Raw genomic sequence first — 22,605 nt, forward strand, 5'->3', positions numbered from 1 at the left:
ATATCAACGTTGTCAGTGATATGCTAAACGCTGAAAAATCTCCGTGGACGTTAGGATATGCAATGACATTACACTCTTCGCAGGGACTAACTATAACTGATACTTGGGTTTGGATTGTTGATGACTACATAGAATGGTCTAATTTGGTTTATTCAGCTGTATCTAGAGTCAGAAAAATAACTCGGGCGAATTGTTTTAGATAAGATAATTATTAATGACGACATTAGCGAGCACATGATTAAAAAAAAATTATTCAGTTATAAGCAGATCGATAAAAAAAATAATCATGAATTTGATTTAGATGTCGAATTGATTTTATCGCTGAAAGAAAAACAAAAAAATCACTGTGCCAGTTGTAATTGTATAATGATATGACAGTATCAAAAAAATGATTCCAGACAGTTTACCGAAGACAGAATAAATAATCATCTTGGTCACAACTGTAATAATGTTACTTTGACGTGTCTGGAATGTAATCGGCGTGGGGTTGATTATCTAAGCGATTGAGGTGGTAACTGAATATCAGCTGGTCTTACTTGCAGTTCTTCACGAGTAAAACCTCGCTGAGGCGCTAACGAATCGAGTATATAAATTGCTGGTCTACCTGATGATCTTGTTACAGATACTATTTTATGTGTTGTTCTGCTCCAAATCGGATCTATTGCTCTTTTTCTACCACCCTCAGCCTCACCTGATTTGTATAGATATCTAACAATAACGTCGCCAAGAACTGGTTGAGTTGAAAAATCTCGCCGTTTTATTGGTATAAATTTTTTTGTAATTGCAATTGTTGGTTTCATTGATATTGCTCGTGTTGTTTCATTATTTAATGCTGATATAACATTTGGTAACCTGATAACCCAGTCATTAGATCGTTTATCCTGAATGAATTCCATCGCATACTGATAACCAAACAACCGCTCAGCTAGTGTTCTATTAAATCTCTCAACAATTGCCTGGTCATTATGAATATTAACCTTGCCGTGTCTTGTTTTTGTATTTTTTTTGTTTCATTAATAAAGTCAACGCACTGAGAAACTCTCGTCCGGGGTCAACCTGAAGTAAATTTGGCCACGTTAATGGTCCTCGCTGGTATATTTTTTCAAATGCGCTAGCTACCTCAGCAGCTGTTTTAGCGGTTAGTGGCTCAGCTTCTTTGTATCTGCTTGTGATATCTACTATTGTTAGTACGTATCTGTATGTTTTTCCATCAACGGTATCGTGTCGTAGAAACATTATATCAGCCTGCGCAGGTGGTGGTAGATAAATCTGCCATATAGCTTGTTTAGATAACCACGCAGCAGCAGTTGATGGTTTTACTCAAGCGGCTTTTCCTAATTTTTTAATAGCTGGTTTACCACGCCAAATTCCAGCAGGAGAATAATAAATCGCTTCCATATTAATTACCAGCACCTAGAATTAATTTACCTTTCATTCCAGTATTAATTAACCATGTGGCTAGTTTTTCTTTGACTGATTTATTTTTTATAGAATTTATTGCATGAATTAATTTTATATCAGCAAGATGTCTCTGTTGATTATATCTTTACTTCGATAAGCGATATCATGAGCTAGACAAGCCTGGTCAATCACATTTATTGGTTCTTCACCAGGATTTGGTTGATCCTGATTATTTAATCTGATATCAAGTCTGGTTCTCGGCCCGCAGTAATTATATCCTGGTAGATGCTTTTCTCCGGGATATTTAAACCAAAAGAATCCTGGCAGCGATGATAATCCTGAGGTAATATCACCTCCATGTTTTCTTCTTTTTTTTAACTGATGAAGTGAATCTAAACTTTTTTGTACCGCAGTTTGCACATTTACCAGTAACAGCTGATCTGTTATTAGGTGTAACAACTGTGGTTAGTTCTATTGTTGCTGTTCATGATTTACATTTCACACAATATAAATCCATATTATTTATTATATTATGAATGTAATTGATTTTTCAGCCACGAAAAAATCAACCCCGGTTAAACATCATGCAGCATTACCTAATTCAATTAGAATGATAATAATAGGCCCATCAGGGAGTGGAAAAACTCAGTTACTGTTTAATCTAATAATGAGATGGTTAAAATGGGATAAATTATATTTGGTTGCACCATCCGTTGATGATCAGCGTTGTTATCAGATATTAAGAGAATTCAGCGAAAACGCAGCTTTACCAAACGATGGTAATGATATTATTGATTTTATAACAGATATCGAAGAAGCACCATCAGTTGATTCCCTGGATGGTTCAATTAGTAATTTAGTTGTCTACGATGACGTAATGCTAGACAAACAATCCAATCCAGCTAGAATATTTTCCCGTGGTAGACATAAAAACACTGATACTATGTATGTAACTCAAAGGTATACTCAGATACCTAAAAGTGATCAGGGATAACTGTAATGTTTTGTTTGTTTTTAACGGTGTTGATACTCATACACTAAAAAATATTCATCAAACTTGGTGTAGCGGAGACATGGATATAAACAAATTCAGAAATTTCTTTTCACGAGCTCAAGCTACACCTCATGGATTCGTGATGGTAAATTTATGTGATCCCAGGTCAAGATATAGAATAGGCTTAGATAGAATCTTTTAACAAAAATATAATATCTGATGTAAAACTCTCTAATTTTTAACTATATTATAAAATTATCTGACTCAGAAAAATTAAATTTACTAAAGCAGCAGGGAGGGCGTCTACCAACAGTTGGCCGTAAAAAAAAAACAATAAAAAAAGAAGCAAAATTTACGTAGAATAATTTTTTCAGCCAAATCTTCGAACTAAGGTTTTATTGATGGAACCGGGTTCAATAAAAAATAAAACTCTCCAGGAAGCCTCTATTCGGTAATCTGGACCTTTCTACGGGAAAGTTTTCTGTGGAAGTTTTATTTTTTTGTCGGAACCCCTTGGTCTGTTCGCCCTCCCTGCTGCTAAACGACATCACTACATCACAGGAGCAACTTTGCTTTCACTTGTCTTTGGCTAGTGAGCCTACATAAATCTCGTACTATACTAATGGTAAGTTTTTGTGTAATTGAGAAAATGAAAATGTGCCAAGTAACAAATATGTTATGTACAAAGTCAGAAATGGTTAAATCAAATTCTATCCTGAATTTGAAATTAAGGTAGTATCAACCAATAACAGTTTGAAATACATATTTAATCTTTTCAACAAGACTGCTGTTGTGACCATATTTGTTCAACAGATTGACACCATTTCTATTTTGGACAAACTAAATGTCATAAGAAGTATTTCTGTGAAAACCCCTTGGCATTATTACTTATCAGTCTACAAGATTAGTAATAACAAAATTGTCATGATGGTCCTTGTGACAGTCATATTAGCCATCAGATCAGCACCATTTTTATTTAGGACCAATTCACATCATAAAATGTGTTCTTGTGAAAACCCCATGTCAATAAAAATTTCAATTAAGGATGAATAGTGATACAAATATTTTCACAATGACCCATCTGGCAGCAATGATAGAAATCACTTTGGCCCAATTTTCATTTAGCAGCACAGAAGTCTTTTTGTGAAAACCTCATGTTAATATGACCATCCAGTCAAGATAAAAAGCGATAATAAAATGTTCAAGATGGCCACTGTCGTGGATAACTTTTATCACCATTTTCATTAGGAACCAACGAGAACTCATAAGAAGTTAAGTGCTGAAAACCCATGATGATATAACCATATTTTCAAGAGGGGTAGTGATGACAAGACTTTCAAGATAGCCATTGTGGTGGTCATGCTAGACGTAAGTGATGTGATAGAAACTATGGGATTCACAAGAAGCTGCATTTAATAGCCATCCGCCAGCAAGTGGGAGAGACTGGGAAGAAGTGGGAGGCATGCAGGAAAGTGTGTGTTGCAGAAGATGCCATGCAAAACTGAAGTACATACATTTTTTAATATATGCTTACTATTCTCTAAAACTTGTGGATTGCCTTCTGTCCTCAATGGATCTAACTCTGGCTGATCTAGATTTTCTGCATCTACAAATGTAAATACATTTTTAAAGCAAATCAACGAAAACAATGATTAGGACAATACTGATACCCATATGACCTGTTTCTGAGTGCAAAATTTATTTTGGTTGTTGAATAGTTAAATGAAATTATCCAGGGTACATATTGTGTTTTCTTGTCTTTCAAAGAGGAGAGATTTCATCATTTCTATTTGCTAAGACCAATTTGTTTAGTGTTTCAGCCAGCTTTGACAAAAGACGTTAACTGCCGCCTTCCTTTGAAAAAGTGAGCCATTGGTGGTCAATCTCGTAATAAAATGAAATATTATATACTACATTGTCTATTTTGCATGTTATTTGCATGAAGATATAACAAAAAGAGCCACTTCAGGATTTACCTCCTTGATTCTTCCGAATGTACTCTAAAGGTGCACGATAAGTTGAAGCTGATAATGTTATGCCCCTACAACAATGCAGTCATGTCTTTGCAAGGTTGGGTATTTTAAGTGATTCCTTGAGGTTGTGGTAATTAGCTTTTTCGTTCGTTCAACCAATGTCATATTCAGTTTTGTGTAGCCAGTTCCACTGGCTGTTTGACTTTTGTCTTGGTTTTTGTGGGTTTTACCACCTTATTTTCACTGTGCCATCAATTTGGTACTTGGGAAATTTTATTGCTTTCAAGATAAGCGTGATACTTTGATAAAGAAATAAGCCATCCACTGTTCCATTATCTACCGCTTCATGAAAATGTGTTCCCTTTACAATTATAAAATGCATACATCAGTGTCATATTATATTACTTGAAGCACCTGCTCAAGAAAATAGCTGAGACTACACATTTTCTTTTATTCGTAAACGATGATAATAATAACACAGGAGTCAAAACTAACTCAATACATTCCTTAAATTTGTTTCACAATTTTCATCGAGACTTAAAATTTAATTCCAAGCTTCTTTCTTCCTCATCTGCATGATTGTATTATTTATATATATCTTTTTCAGATTTTAATTACTGGCATATATATAAATGGAGAACTGGTTAAATCCTGGTATATGCATTAATGAGCAGTTTATGTAAACCATGATTCAGCTATTTACTAACAAAATAGTCACAGAATTGAAAAAGGTCTTTCAAACACGTAAACCTACAGTAAGAATAAGGTATTTTGGTGAATGCACTAAAAGGTATGTCCTGAGAAGAACTGAAATTTGAAGATGTTTCCTGTAGATTGTAAAATTGGTATTTGCTATATTTCAAGAAATAATATATCCTATACCTAACCCGGAGGCTATTTTAAGCTTAATTAATTTAAGATGGCAGGAAAATTGAGGTATTTATGAATGCATTGCAGATCTGATGATTGGACTTGTGTCGAAATTAATATTAAATTTAATGATTGGACTTAAATTGAAATTTATATTATAAAAGACCAACTACATTGTGAAAAAATAGGTATTAATGGAGATTTCAATAGAGACTTCTTAGTTTACTGGATATATAAGATGCACTTTCAAATCTAGAAGCAAACAAAACTTCATGTCCTGGCCTGTGACCTGAAAATACAGTTAAGAAGATGATTATTGACATCTTCTTACCTACAAAATTTCACCAGCAATCCAGGCCATTGGACCTATCAGATTCGAGGTAACAGGAGGAGGGGATGCTGATTATCTGATCTCTATCTTAGGTAGCCTTCTTGGGAAGAAGAGCTGAATTCCCCTATGTGAACGATAACCCGTTCTCCTAATTACATAAGCAAGAAAGCCTGGGGTGACTTGACCTATGACATTAACATATGTTTAATATCATTACCATACTGAAATCTTCTTAACTATACAATTTCAACAGCGAATCTAGTGAAGCTAACAGGATGTGTTTATTGATCCAGTTGGGTCTGGTGGCAATCTGTGCTGCCGCCATTGGACCTATGAAATTCGAGGTTGCCTCTGCAATGCCAAAACTCTGACATGAAAGCTTGAAAAGGTTTCAAATGTTTTTCTCGCAAGGCTGTCCTGGAAGAGGAGGATCCGGGCAGGGAACGACCAACAGTGACAGTGGATGCTGGAGAAGGTTCGGATTAGCCTGAGGTCTGACTTTCCCAGTTGACTAAAAAGCCTAGATGATGCTGAAGAGGAAGAAGATCATTCCTGCCATGGAGTAGGATAGAACTTATCATGTGTTTCTGAGGTATGCTGCTGTAGTTGTAGATGATGTCAACCGGCAATTAAATATAGAGTCTGAGTAAAGGCATAGGGGCTGATGTTGAGGCAAAAGGGAAGATCGGTGAACTGATAAACTGTCGTGGTGAAGAAAACAAAGAAAATGTTTGTGACATGGGGCAGATAGTTATTTGAAAAATATGTGTTGGTCAGATCGAAATTGATGGTATACTAATCCCATCGAGCAGAGGCAGACTGAACTGTCTCCATCTTAAATTGGTTGTGGTGACTCCAGTTGATGGTGGGTCTCAAGTTGCTGTTTTCTTTACAGAAAAGAAACAGCCTTGAGTAAAACTTGGGGATTGTGGCCTTGCAGAAGCTCTACCCCTTTTTGTTTGTTTTGATGAGCGACTATCTCTTGTTGCAGAAAGGCACCCTTCTCCCGATCTAACAGTGTATTTGTGAAGAGGGGAGAGGAGAGGGGATGGTATTGTTCATGAATGAAACCCGAAGCCCCTCTGAATAACCTGGATCACCCTCACCATTCTGAGGGAATGGGGAGATCCAGTCAACTCGTAAATCAGTTTCTTATCATTTCAGTATGATTACTTATCAGGAATTAATGTTGGTGCACATGTGACTCAGAAGATCACACTAATAGCAACTGAGTGTTTCCAAATGCCCGTGTGAGGTGAAGGGGGAGCTCCTGAGCTGCCTGCCTCCAAACATCCTCTATTCTTCTTCTAAAGCAACGGTGACCCAAACAGGGTCATCCAGAAAAGAAGGGTATGATAAGGTTGAAGAGACACATATCACACACGTGACACATCATATCAAGAGTAGAATGGCCGAATATGACAAAGTATTGGCCATGGTATGTTGAGCAGCTCCAGTCATTAACACTAGCAATCCTGGCCCTTGCCTCATTATTACTGGGTGACTGCATCGACATCCCAAAGAAGCTCTGATGGGCATGGAGTAGATTTGTTCACCCTATAAAACAGACAAGCATACATCTGAACTGCTCTTACAGTTTGGTCAAGTGCCTGGAGATCAGTTCTGAAGGTGTCTGTTGCTTTAAGTCTGTCTCTTCCACCTCATCGAAATATACCGTTTCTTTAGAGCAGAAGTACGGGTGAAGGGCATATTGAGGTAGTCAACACCCTAAATATTTCCTCGATGGTGGTTGGAAAGCTATCCATCAGTCAGTTCCATGATCAAATCTGAATAAGGTGTGAAGGATGGTAGATTTGTATGAGTTCTGTTGCACTCACCATGCATCGAGGCCCAACTTGGTCACCTTGCAGAACCAGAGAAGACACACCAGGTACTATGAAGACTCAATCCCATCCATACGAAAATGTCACTACATCTCTCTTGTGGACAAGCAGTGATCATATGGAAATCCGGCACTGCAGGCTGGTTTGTCCAATGAATGGTTGGCCTGGAAGCTGGTGGTATAGAAGACGATCTGGCTATCATCATTGCCAACTGCTGTCACCAATGGTACAGTTGGATGATGGATCTGCAACTAAGATCCCCAAACTCATGGTTGGCTGGACTGATTCGACAAAGAGGTCACCATATTGGAATGGCTGGATGGCCGGTGACGGTACAGTTTTAATAGAGTTAGATCAAATGGATTTGGTGTGAAAGGCATGCAGTTCAGATGCTTGCGGTATATAAGACAGTCTGGCAATCACTGGTACTGACTGCAATAAAGACCTAGCTGAATGGACAGATTTCTCATTGAAATCTCCAATACTGTAATAATAAGAAGCTGACAGTGTGGCTAGATGAAAGATCAATCACTAAGATTTGTTTATTTGAACTATTTTGCCTGGATCAGGTCTTTATGCTGGGATGGCTAAACTGCCAGAGTTAGTTGGATGGTTGGCAATGTCTTGATGTCCATTAATGGTATGGCAGTATGAAGAGATGGATCCAGTGGATACAGAATTAACCCAACGCATCTTGACCTAAAGGCCAGATGTCCATGCTCAAACTTGCAGGAGGATTTATGTCTCGTGGGTTGTCTAAAATTCGGCAATACTCCCCAATGAATCAGTATCGCCAACAATGAACTGTATCTTGTTATCCTTGCTACATTCCGCCTTTAAATCCTTTTATTGCTGAAAAGACGATTGCTTTGAAAGTGAATTTCCATGTGTATAGTAAAAATTTCTCCTAAAACAAGATAGAAGAAAAAACAATGCACAGATTAGCTAATTAGTATGCAACTAACTACAAGTATAAATTGACAAATCAGTCTACGACTACTGTAATTAGCTAAAACGTAAGTTCAGACTTCCACTGACTATGTATTATAGTAGTTGCATATCATAAACAGTTTATACATATTATAAACAAAACAAAAGTCATGGTAGACTGCCATACTCTGACGTTGCACATAAATCATTTAAATTTACATTCTGTTGAAACGACACAAAAATGCAAATTAAAGCAGAAGCTACTAATGTATTGAAATTACTAAGTCGCTAAAACACTATCGTAACTAACAGAGCAGTGAAAGTATCATATCAGAAACCTATGACCCTGTTATGAACTTATGCACAATGCTTAGTTAAACCATAATTCTATCAAAACAGCATGAAATATGAATAAATTAAGCATAAATATCAAACAGCACTTCATAATTTTGCTAAGATAAGCTCCATAATGGATGGAGTAAGCAAACAATGTCAAAGGTATGCTAACTCATAATGAACTAATAGTGGGTCAATATCAGTGTTGTGGGATGGTGGTCTTAAAAGATAAAGTCCCAAAAGGTGACAAAACTAGTCACAAATTGGCAGAAATTGTAAAATAATGCATGAAACCTGCAGTAGATCGATCAATTTGTACAATAAATCCAAAATGAACATTGAATAGGCCCAGAGGATACAAAAACGGCTGGATTGTTGAAGGATGAATTGTACAATGTGTGGTCTGTATAACAGTGAAGCTAAAAACTAGCAACACCGGGTGGTGTCAAGGGAAGGTAATGAGTAAGAGTTATCACCCTTTGTCTATTGACAGGGAAAGACAATTTTCTGCCTTTTGTAGGGCTGGATTCGTGAGGTAGTAGGCTAATATTCCTAATGTAATGTGAATGGAGAACGTATTCAAAGCAGAAATATAATTATCGTATCTCTAACATTTTAACTAGTTACCTACAATCTGGTTTCTCTCCTAAACATGTACAGGCTTTTGATGCAGAGGTGTATTTGCTTTAGTAATATGAGTAAGACTTGGAATAAGAACACTGCTGACAATACGTTTAGTTATCAATCATTAAGGAAATCCCTGCAGTGCCAGCAAGCACAGCTATTTCTTGGTGCTTTCATTTGTCTTTTTCCTCAGATTCTACAAAAACTGCGTTACTGTAGTGCTGTATTTGCTAAATTGATAAATTCCAATTCTTTTCCCAGTTGTTCATTTTCCTTTACCAGTGGCAAATTTGTGCAAGATGCAATATGTGTCAAATGCACAAACATGCTTTGCATTACTCTTTGTATTTAAAAAAATGAGATATGAGCAACTTGAACGTTGCTGCTTTTCTTACTTGGATGCCATTAAAGATGTCATTTATACTGCAGCACCCACTACTGATAAGGTTTATTGATCATTTTGTTTGTTTGTTTAAGTGTAAAAATCTGAGTGAAATTGTGGGTAAGATATAATTTTTATTTATGAATTTAAAAGAATTATTATTTATTAAATATATTTTTGCTACATACATATATATCAGGGGTGCACAACCCCAACCCACGAACACGTTCTTTCCGGCTCTCAGTGCAAATTAAAACAACACAGAGATCTGGGCCGTGAACAGTAATTATATTAAATAAATTAATGTTTGCTGCCCTAGAGTGGACTTAGAAAACGATATCTGGCCCTTGGTTGAAAAAGTTTGTGCACGCCTGATATATATGGTCCATAGGAATTGTATGCCATTTACCAAACAACCTCCTTACCCATTTGCAACAAAGTATATTGATGGAAAGATTGCAAACTTAGCCATTTTTAAAAGATGCATGTATAATAATTCTTAGATCATAACCATTAAATGTAAATGTTTTTTATTGTTATATATAGTGTCTTGCATAATATCCTGAAATGGAATGGAGAAAGCATGCAGGTTCCACACTCAAAACAAAGTTGTTCATACACGGTCATGGATATAAGGAAACATATTAATATAGCTTCCTCTTAGGAGTGTATTGTGCCACAATAATAAATGGACAATTAAGAAAGCTTGGTCAGACACTTATGTTACAGCTGAAAAAAAACTCAGCATCCTGACGTGTTTTGCTGCACAAGAACTTTTTCATAATTTTCCTATAATATTCAAAAAGACTTTACTCTTACCTCCATATATACAGTCCAACCTATGAATTAACTGATCTGCAATGATACATCATAAAAAAATCAGAACTGATACAGCAAAACATGTACACTCAACTTCATGAATTAATTTTAAACTAGCTTATAATGAAGAGAAAATGTATGCAGAATCTCTAAAATATTGTGTGTGTGTGTGTGTGTGTGTATATATATATGTGTGTGTGTGTGTGTGTGTGTGTGTGTGTGTGTGTTTGTGTGTGTGTGTGTGTGTGTGTGTGTGTTGTGGATATTTGTTTTCATAATAATATTTTGCCATATGGAATAAGAAGGCAAAAGAATAAATAATATTTACAAGTTTTCCACATACAACAAAGATATTATGTACATGTATCAGATAAATGTAATGCTGACCAACATCACGTAAATGTGGAATTAATAAGGAAATCAATGAAATGATGAATTCATAGCAAAATGCAGAATAATATGATAAACTAAATATAAATTTTAACCATAAACAAATGAATCACTGACATTTATGCATTATAACTAGCTGTATCAACATTAGAACTTTGGAATACCAATATTATAAATGTCTACTGTGCTATTTGATTACATTGTACCATTGCTTTCCTATGTATCAGATCAGACTGTACACTTTTATTTTTAAAATGCAGGCAAGTTTCTCCTTTTATTTAGAATTTTGAATCCTTTTTAGAAGACAAATATCATCAAAGCTGGACAACTGACTTTCCCATGCTTAAAGCAGAGCTGTATCTCTTCTATAAGAATTAATATTACTTCACTACCTATTTGACCAAGGAATAGAAAAGTTAGTTCTTGCTTAAGGCACAACCATTGGACAAATTAAATACACAAACTAAACAAAGAAACAATGCTAAACAAAGTAATTTTTATGCTGAGTCTTTGTTTGGTTTTGAGAGGTCATAACAATTACCCATATGCATATTATAGCACTTTTATCCTAGTTTGCAGCAATGTTTACCTATTGTTTCAGTGTCATAGAGCATGCAAACAGTTCCGCAACAAGTAAAAACCCTGAAAAAAACTGTGGACTCACGTGGAATGGACAGATGAGAATATTTTCAATATCATTCTTATAAGGAAGTAGACGCGCAGAGAAGCGATTATGAAGAATATGAAGAAAATGATCTGGTGAGTGCAAAATTAGGCAGAAAAGCATACCCAGCCAGGATCATCAAAAGTACGGTGAGTATCATTTTCTTGGTCATTCATGATTATTTCGGTGGAAGTTATATGGATAATTTATTGGTTTTTATATGTCATCATATTAGTTTTAACCAAACTAATGATGCATGATTTTGTTCAGACCCAATTTAAACTTGCTTCTCGAAATTTAGAAAATCACTGAACATTAGCACCCCTCCCCTTTTTGATCTCAATATCAGACGTGGTAGTGCATCTACGATATAAACTGAGATGTTCAATATCGTTTTCTTTTTCATGGCATCAGTATTTCTATGATCCGATGCAATTTGGTAATTTAAAACAAAAAACACTAAAATAGTTAATGTGTCAAATTGTACCCAATACAGGTGGAAATAACAATTTGATGAAACCAGAAACATGCGGAATCGTAGTGGATGCACTAGTGACATACTAAGGGCCTATACCACACAGGTCTGACATTGTATCAATAGAAAATTATGGCAAAAAGATTTTAAAGCACAAAATAACTGTTATCTGTACTATATATATATATATATATATATATATAAGATCATTTAGTGCAACGATGCTGTCAAAAAATTTTGTCATATTTTATTGAATAAAACATCCGACTCCTGTGACTATACCTATGGCTAGTCAGCTTCAGTTAAAATACTAGTGAAAAAACTATCCAATAATATAAATACTCAGTAAGTTGTGTATTAAATGTAAGGGATTAAATAATTTTGAGTTGGATCATAATTATTCCAGTAAATAAAGTGTGGTACAAAAATAATGTGCTAAAAGCTGAAGACAATGTTGATGAAAGGTTATCTTACTTTAATCTCATAATTAACTTACTTTATCTTTCTTTCAGATCAGACAGCAGAAAAGTAAAATTATTAGAGGATGAAGTTTGTAGGTTAAGGATGAAAGTTTGAAAACTGGACAATCCTATGGCCAAGATGGAAGAGACATTAAATAGTGAGTGTGCAATGTTAAAGATCCAAACAGTAATCGGATGGAAGAGCGTAAGTTGCAAATGGAGACATTCAGTAGTGACAATGTGCAGGATTTGATTAAATTATAGGTCCCGAACATCTTCACAAAAGAGTTATCAGACAGGTCAGTCTCTGAGAAAAAGACTGGTTAAGTCAAGAGAAACCCCAGTGGAAAGACAGCCCCTTGATGAGGAAATATGCTTCAACAGTTGATTGAAAACTGCCCCAATATCTCTTGAAAAATTTTCAAAGACAAATTACAAAACATACAGAAAGTGTTGCTAAGAGTAAAAAAAAAAGAATATTGCTTATCAGTTTACATGTTCTTTGTTGCATATTAGAAATTTATCTCGAATTAAATACCGTTTTTAAGATAATATGTTGCATTTTATATTGTTTTAAAAACCCCACATCTAAGGTTATTTTATGATTCAGGATGAAATAGGCATTTGTGAGTTTGTCTGGTAATCAAATTTGTTTCATAGGAACTGTTCATGAAGTCATGAATCATTCATGAGAAACGTTCATCATAGTTCATGAATATGTTCATGCACTTGTTCATAAATGATGATGACCCAATTTGTGAAATTTTATGAACTGTTCATGAATTTAGTTCATGAATATTTCATGAACTGTTCAAGAACAGTTTGTGAAGTGTTGGTTCATGAACAGTTCATGAATTCATAATTTCATGAACTGACCATTTTCAGTTCATGCACATTCATGAATAGCTCATGAAACTTGTGATGAACTTTCATGAATGGTTCATGAACCGTTCAACAACAGTTCATGCCAGTTCATGAATTATTCATGATCATTTCATAGGGGAAGATGACCAACATCATGATGGCATAACCCTGGTTATCAAGAAATAACATTTTAACGACCACGTTTTACAGTGGAAACCCATCAACAGAAGATTACTGCATCCAAAGTTCAGCTGGAAATTAACCAAGATGTCAATCACCACCTGCCATTCTTCCACAGATAACACTAATGATGAGGAAAAGACCTGCTGTATAACAAACTGTATTCAGCTGATCAAAAAACCCAAGTCTCAAACTACTACTTCTTGCTTGCACTTTCAGTTCATGAGAAAACTCTGACAATAGAGAAGGAGTAAAGTAGATGGGGAGACATGGATGATAGGACTATAAATGACAATGATGGAACATTTTATGACCTTTGTGAAGACAGTGACCAAGTTACAGGTGGTACTCTTTTCAAGCAAAAGCAAATCCACATAGAAGTCTTGTGTTGGTAAGATAAGCCAGCAGGTTTAGACACTCCTTGCTGGCAGCCAAGTTTTTTTTAAGCTAAGAAAAGCCAAACTGGAGGACAAGAAAACATGTTTCAGTGTTATCGAGCTAGAAGGTCCCAAGATCCAATGAGAATTCAACCTTATCCTCAAGAAAAAGTTCAGCATTCTCTGGAATTAGTCACAAATGACTTATCATCACAACCACCAAATATATCAATAAACTAGAGAGGTTCTTAGGAAAAGGAAAGCATGCATAGAGGAATTGATATTGAAATAAATAAAGATTAAGAAATACCTTCTAGAAAGCTCTTGTTCCTGTAAAATTTAAATAGGCAAGATTTATGTAAGCTAGTCCTTTTAAATACCCTCTGGAAGATAGTGATCTTCAAAATTTTGAAAATACATGGACTTAAACAACAACTGCCAATTTTCATCTAATTTAAAAGTATATAATTGTAATAATCCTAATTCACCTTATTTCATAAGAGCAATCACAATGTGAGCCTCCTAAAACAGAGTAATCAAACCTATGTTCAGCTTTTTGTTTTTGAACAACATATCAAGTAACAAAAGCATGTCTTTACATGCAAGTCATGAGTTGTGGCCAAGAATATATTTTAGTCAGCTGTTTTCCAGCCTAAAACGATTCTTTCAACGATGAAATGAACAAATAAAACATGTTTCTTAAAATCAGGCTACAGCAACAACTGATATTTAATGTGAAATTCATTCTGAAAGCCAGAAATATTAGGATTTCTTATCAGAGAATGCCTTTAAAGGTTAATATTCAATACCCAAAGTTGACTAATTCTCATAATGGAAATATCCTTGAAGATAATTAGGAAAACTATTTCCATTTTTTAAAGATAACACTCATCTACAATTTTTATATAAACTGTGTAGATAGTAGAGTTTTAATCACAAATTATAAACCAGGGTCTTTTCATGTGTTTATGATGGCTTTACATGATAATATTTCACCTGTCCTGTTTATGTAACACTTAAAAAAAAAGGCAAAAGGGTTATACACATAAAATTTATTATGAAACAAAAGACAAAAACTATTATGTATATATAAATACATAGTTTAGTCCTTATTCAGTGTCTACTCGGCACTTCTTTGTTTGTCTCCTGTATTCATTACATAGTGCATCTCTTGTCACTGTCCAGCAATAGTCTGCAAGCATTGATAGGCTCCATTTGCCCTGATAGCATTTCTCCACTGTTGCAATGTCTTGGTGAAATCGCTCACCGTGCTCATCACTCACTGCTCCATAGTTCGGTGGAAACTAATCTAGATGAGAGTGCAAAAAATGTATGTTTAATGACATGTTGCAACCCAGACTTTTGTATGCCTTGAGGAGATATTCCATCAACTCCCTGTAGTTGTCTGCTTTGGTTTTGCAGAGTAAATTTGTTGCCACTAACTGGAAGGCTTTCCATGCCAGTTTTTCTTACCATGCAGTGCACAGTCAAATGCATCATCTTGAAGAAGTTCACAAATCTGAGGACCAACAAAGACACGTTCCTTTATCTTGACTTCACTTAACCTTGGAAATTTTCATCAGACCCAGTTTGGTGTGCAAGGGTTGTAACAAAATCTTCCTTGATTCAACAAGTGGTGGATGTTGAATACTTCCTCCGAGGCTCTGCTGACTGTTGGAGTGGCCAATCTCTCTTGGTGTAGTGTGAATCTCTCACACAACTATCCCATTCACTAAGAAAACTGCAGTACGTTGAGTATCCAGTCTGCAGACCAAGCAACAGAGCAACAACCTTCAAATCACCACAAAGCTGCTAATGATGTTAGTCACAGCTTACGCACCTCAAAAGTTGTTTCATATTTTTCATAGGTTTCCTTCATATGGACTACATGACCAACTGGAATTGATGGCAAAACATTACCATTATGCAACAAAATAGATTTAAGACTCGTCTCCGATGAATCAATGAACAGTCTCCACTCATCTGGATCATGAATGATGTCAAGGGCTGGTATCACACCATCGATGTTGTTGCAGGCTACAAGATCACCTTCCATGAAGAAGAATGGGACATGATCCTTTTGATGGTCACGAAACATGAAAACCCGAACATCACCTGCCAGGAGATTCCACTGCTGTGGTCTGGAGACCAACAGCTCTACCTTACTCCTGGATAGTTCTAAATCCCTGATAAGTTCACCTTGAGTTATGAGGTGTAATTCAGAGGAGGTGGAAGGGAGAAAATATGGGTCAAGTGACATTGATGGTTCAGGACTAGAAGTTTCATCCTCTTCCTTGTCTGACTCAATTGAGAATGATTCTGGTGCATCAGGAACTAGCAATCATTCTCCGTATAGCTGATGGAATGTTTGGATAATGCACGGTCCACTTTTTCATCTTTGACACACCTTTTCCAACTGGAGGCACCATGCAGAAGTAACAAATGCTGATATGATCTGTTGGCTCTCTCTAAATCATGACACTGCAAAAGCATAGATTTCCTTTTCTTTTTCAACCACTGGCAAAGATTGGTTGCACAAGTGTTGCAGAATATAAGTGGGGCCAACCTCTTGTCCTAATCTCCAATTTTGTAGCCAAATAAAGGTGATAGGCTTTCTTAACCAGTGTTTATACTGCACTTTTGTGATGGAAAAGTCAATTTCACCACAAACATAGCAGATGTCTGCGTTGTCACACATGTACGAGGCATCTCTGCTCATTCTGGCTAAACAGAAATGTGTCCCTTTCCAAAATAAAACACTGACAAATAAGAGAGCACGACACTTTATGATTTCTAGGGCATGCAAATGACAACTGATGAGCCAGTAATAGAGTCTTTTACCACAGGAAACTTCAAAGTTTCAGTATTAGCTACAACAACCTGAAGCCACTGTAGACAATACTTATTAGCATGAAAAACAAAGAGGTGAGTTGGCAAAGGGACATGAGAAAAGCAAAAAAGAAACAAAAGAATTGAAAAGGGTAGCAATAGCAGTTTTGATCATTTAACCCCATTCCCCAGCTACAAATAGGATTTCAAATATTTGCTAATTACTGGGACATAATTAATGGTACCTGGTTAAGATTATTGTTTATTCGGATGGATAATACTAACTGCAATTGAGGTATGAACCCTGGAGGACACATCTTTTGACAGAATGCATTGAAAGTCCAAGTTAATAGAATTCAGATGATTTACAAGTTAACAATTCTGTAAGATAGAAAGTAATATGAAGTAAAAAAAATAATAAAGGGTCATTCTTTTTTATATCACAGTCTTTATAATAGATACTAAATTACTTTTAATTACCTCCAATAAACAACTGTTTAAAACTGATAATAGCCACATATTATTATACATACCTAATCTCCGATTACTTCTCCTTGTCTTTCTTATCAGGTACAGAATACAGACAAACAGAGCAATTATTGCTAATGACACAAAGGTTACTGAGATGACTACAACAAGAAACGTTCGGTCATTAATACTGGAGACTGCTGTATCATGGTGTTGGAGGACTAAAACAAAACAGAAAGAAAAGAACATGTTAAGAAGTTAAATCAAATTTCATGCAAAATGCAAATATCATTTTATTTTCAAATCCATGATTTTAATTCTTAATAGCATGTCAAGAAAACCATTCCATCTATATCCTTAAACTCATAGATATCATCCCCAGTGTATTTAGTACAATATACAAGAACCAACAGTCGTACACAATCAGTTTGTAAATTACAGTCTCTGAGCACATTTAGTCACTAGATCATAAAAGCAATACGTGTTGCAACAAGTATTTTCTAGAGTATGAGTTGTGTATATTCAAAGTAAAGTTATAGTGGGAATAGGAGGTACTGAGAAGATCAGTGAGATGGGAGGAGAGAGAAAGGTTGGGGGGATGAAATAAAACTGGGAACTGTGTGGTTAACAATTCATTCATTCGTGAGCTAAAACTGCTATTAAGCTGGCTTGTCTTGGTCGTTGCTGAGCAGAGTTATTTCATGTGAATATAAGCTTGTTAATCTATCTTATGTTTGGTCAAAGGGTAAATATTATTTCCACTTTTTCACTGCAAATGTGACTCAGACACACTCCTAAAACCTGTATGATGGTATTTCTCTGACTACAACAATGACAACCTAGAAGAATACTAGAGTTTTGAAAGAAGCTAGAAAAGATAAACTGTCCAGTGAGACCTGAAACAATGAACTATTCCTGCCCGCACAATTAACTTTCAGTATACATTGTCTTAGTGTTTTTTTATCTTCTTTCCTCCTCAAATTACATACAGGAACAAACAGTCCAATTAAAAAATAAATGGAAAAAGTCTGCCAGAAATTGTACCTGAAAAAAACAGGAAAAACTGGTCTGCATAAAAAAACTGAATTTCCAAATAAAACCAGAAAATTTCCATCTATGAGTAAACAAAACCATAAAGAAACTGATCCACAGTTTAGTCACATTATACCAATACAGCTATACATTAACCAGAGGCTGTAAAACCAAATGCAGCAAGATGGAGTAAAAGTAATTACAGAAAGACCTCAAGCAACACTGATGCCTTTATAATGTAAATGCCTGAATCTATGGCCCAAGGACAACATAATATCCTGTACATTTACAAAATCACTCATGTTCTCATTACTCTTCATAGAGAACACTGATTCCAAACAAAGTACTGCAATGAGAATGGTTTCTCTCTTCCTTATAGATAAGTGCTACAACTAACTTCATATTTTTGCTCTTTCTGCTCACCATAAGTTATTGCATCTCCCTTCCACATGCTAGTGTGTATATTCCAGATCTGGACCAATTTAAAATGACAGTTAGTCTGAGCATGTCTCACACAAAGTTCCAATTTTCTTTTTGTGCTTTTTGCAATTTTTTGTGCAATTTTCTTTTTGTGCTTTTATCTTCACTAGCACATTATGGAATTCATATTGTTATTGCAATTTTCAAATTACATAAATCTTGCAGACCCTTTTTCCAGTTAGATAACATCATATCATGGATTCTGTTATTAACTGTATCACTTTGTTTCCTTGTTAAGTTCATTTATTTCTTTACACATGTTTATGTCTAAAGTGTTACTAAATTGAAATTATTATTGAAACTTTGTTGAATACCCGGGGTTGATACTGGATCTGTTTGCAGTGTGTTGTTGCTACTTGTAGATAGATTTTCATCATCTTGTTCAGGAATGTTTATTGTGGTACATATCTCTGTAGAGTTGTCAATGCACTCCATAGGCATTCCCTGGAGACAACAAAGTATGTATTTATCCGGAAATGATGAGTTGATGAAGATGTCATTTCCTTTTCCCTGTAAAGAAGCAACTGTTTTATAAACTTCAAGCACCAAAATGAATTTATACTTTTTCCTAAATAATTAGTTCAGTGTGATAAATATATATACACAAGGTTTGTTGGTTATATAGTGCTGATTAAAACATTGCTCTAAAACTGTAGGACTTGGTACAGAAACCAATTTTTCTAAGTGAAATGTTTCTTTTAACCATTCAGATACTACTTGAGTGAATTATGTTAGTTAGAAAACAGTTCCTGTCTGATGTTAGGTTGGTGGCAACTGCTTGAAGCTTGTGAGTAAATATGCATAATAAGTTTATTTGAGCTGGGGTTCTTCCCCTATATGCTGAGCAAATAACCACCTTACTCCAGGACTAGAAAGTCTGTTTTGATTTACAGTGGTCCCCTTCATGAATGGCCCTCCCGACCAGTGGCCACCCACTCTTTATGGCCAGAATCCCTTGTCACCGACGTGTTTGTGTTCAAAAGTACCCCACAAGAAAGGCCACCCCTCAAAAGTTTCCAGCAGCCAACATATTAATGCACAAATGTAAAATTTACCCCTTACAAGTGGTCACATTTATTTATTAATATTGTCCAGAACCAATATTTAATTATGGTAAGGTAAGTAATCCAATTATCTTTCCCATTGCTGAAAGAAGTGTTGGCTAAAGTACATGTACCATTAAAGCTATTATTATATCATTAACACCGATGCTTGCAGGAAATGGGGACAGTAATGATTTGATTAAGCTTTAAACCTCACACAGCGGATTTTTTTTTTAAGTTGACGATTGTAACCAACATAATTGTCAAGATCATAGCATGGTCAAATAGGCCAAAAATAGATTTTTCGGATTAACACATAAACAATCAACTTTGAACAAAACACAATACCAGACAGACAAAGACCGAAAAATTATGTGACAATATATCTATCACTTCCTTTATAGCAAAGATTTTCGTATACAAAAGTTTCGTCTGCAAAATTAAACTGCAGTACTGTACAATTAGCAACATAGGAATATATCATTACAAAACTTTAACATGTCATCATGGAAATGAAGAAATAATACTTTAGAATAACAAGGAAAAGTTATTCAACTTGGAGACAATGCGGAAAGTTCACTTGCCAAAAGATGTTATGTTGGGAAGACTCAAATAAATAAGATCGTAAAAGATAAGGAGAATATTCTATAACATTAAGAATAATTTTATATATCAAACAACGTATGTACCAAGATTTAAATAACGTTTTTCAATGGTTTTGTAATGCACATGCCAACAATATCAAATTCACATTTCATGCCCAAGGATAAGAGCTTTTAATTTATGTTACTTGAAATAAAACTCAAGACAAGAAGAACATCTTAATAATTAAAGCTACTTTTACATGAAGATATTAACTGCTTTAAGTTTTGTGTAGATTTCCTACTATATACACATATACATACACATCTCACAAATACAGTCCCCCTCTGGAAAGGCCACTCATTGCATAAGGCTACTTTCTTGGTGCAGAACGGGTGGCCGTATAAGAGGGGGGCCACTGTAGCCTCATGTCCTTTAATGAGAAGAAGAAAGATGTGTGATCTCCCTTGACACAATGGCTCTGTTCTAAGGAGGTACCACACGAAAGCCCCGACAGGGTCCGGTAGATGGCCTTCAGCTGATCCATCTAGAAGAGACAGAGTTTTCAGGACAAAAGTCTGATTACAGAGGCAGGGAGACAGTTCTTGGCGATGAAATAGGATGCTGTCAAGAACAAGATTGACCTGACTTGTCAGAAGTGCATGTAACTAGGGTCTGCTGATTGAGCATGTATGTCATTTTCTGCCTACCATTGCTAATGCCATGGGGAAGTAGGTCTTGTACAGAAAGGTGCAACAGAGATGCCTGTGAAATTGGTTCAAAGGTGTCTTGTTCAGTCAGTTTAATACACAAGATAGTTTCCACTTTGGGCAAAGGGTTAATGTTTCTTGGCCGTGTGTACTCAAAGAAGGCAAGTAGGTCAAATAAATCTTTGTTCTGTCCAATATCATCTCTCCCATGATGATGAAAGGTCAGCAATCATGAAGCAGTAACCTTTTATTGTACTCAGTGCTACAGCCAGAGGAGGCAATTAACTATCTGCTGTATAGATGCCTGGAGAGGGGGGATATGTTCATCTGCACACCACTGGGTGAAAACATGCACTGACCTTCCTATGCTTTCAGACTGGAGGAGCTTCAATTCAGGGTGATTCTCTAAACAATCGGTTGCAAGAATTGTTTAAGTCTCAGTGCCTGTTTGATATAATCCAGAGGTGCAGGTTCTGGAGCTCTGGGCATGGAGGAAAAAACTACCATCATGGTTGTTTGAGCACATGAGGAAAACTCAGTGTTTCTGAGGGGGTTTCCCATGCAAGATTGATGAGGTCATTGATCCATGACTTTCAACATTGGAGTGGTGTGATGATGATGAGGTGACAGACCAATTCCCTGGCTTTCTGCATGGCTTTTTGAATCAGAGGTGTTGAAGGGCAGGCATATGGTATAACGGTACCAATTGCACAAGTCCAGGTGGGCGGAGCTTAAGGTGTATGGAACATTGTATTCAGAATTAAAGAACAACACTAGCTGTGATTGGTGCATTATGTAAGAGTTGTACTTTCTGTTTGGCTTAAAAAAATGTTGAGCCTCTTGGCAACATGTGAGTTTGTGTTAATTTCTATCTAGATCATATTTTGTATTTTTTATGATTTTTTTAAAATATGGTACACATGGCTGAAAATGTGCTTGTTGTGACTAGATAACTCTTACCCCTGTCTAATTCCAGTAGAGTTTTCTCTCTTAAATGCAATGGAGTACCTGGTTATGTCATTGTCAAATTGACAATCTAGCATTGTTCTATATGACAGTGTGTGACATGCATGCCCAAGTAGGACAGAAAGTATATTTATTTCACAAAACATTAGCATTGAGGTATATGGAAAAACAATTGGTACCGTGATACCATATGCTTTCAGGTTGCTCCAATCCAACGATAGGGCACTGACTGTGCAAGCTTTTGGGTCTGAGATGGGAGAGACAAAGGTTGGGAGTTTGGCATTCTACCTTGTTGCAAACAGATCCATAAATGGTCAGCCCCATCAGGTACAGATATGAGTGCAAACCGGGGGGATGGAGACCATTCCTTCTTTACTAGTTGATTGTTTCATGACAATGAGTCAGTAAATACGTTGATGTGTCCCAGGACATGGTGAACGTATATGTGGAATTGTTGAGGACAACACCATTTCAGAACGCCACACATCATGACATGAAGATCAGGGGACTAGTGTCCTTGTCGCTGGAGATAAGTCACCACTGTACAATAAGTCACCACTGTACAGTTGTCTGACAGAAT

The 22,605-nt window shown here is 36.0% G+C and overlaps 1 protein-coding gene across 3 annotated transcripts in view; it reads right to left on the reverse strand.

Annotated features, from left to right (window-relative positions):
• Positions 1-22,605, reverse strand: part of LOC149793644 (uncharacterized) — a 106,904-nt gene that overhangs the window by 36,291 nt on the left and 48,008 nt on the right. For all 3 annotated transcript variants that reach the window (XM_089967623.1, XM_089967625.1, XM_089967624.1), the window contains 4 exons: positions 19,039-19,234; positions 17,278-17,433; positions 10,505-10,540; positions 3,930-4,001 (listed from right to left, as the gene is read on the reverse strand). In XM_089967623.1, coding sequence (XP_089823749.1) covers positions 3,930-4,001; positions 10,505-10,540; positions 17,278-17,433; positions 19,039-19,234 — 460 coding nt within the window. The remainder of the gene's footprint in view (positions 1-3,929; positions 4,002-10,504; positions 10,541-17,277; positions 17,434-19,038; positions 19,235-22,605) is intronic.

This window comes from Sinohyriopsis cumingii, chromosome 8 (assembly GCF_028554795.1).
Source record: "Sinohyriopsis cumingii isolate HCF-2022 chromosome 8, ASM2855479v2, whole genome shotgun sequence".
In the NCBI taxonomy this organism is placed as follows: domain Eukaryota; kingdom Metazoa; phylum Mollusca; class Bivalvia; order Unionida; family Unionidae; genus Sinohyriopsis; species Sinohyriopsis cumingii.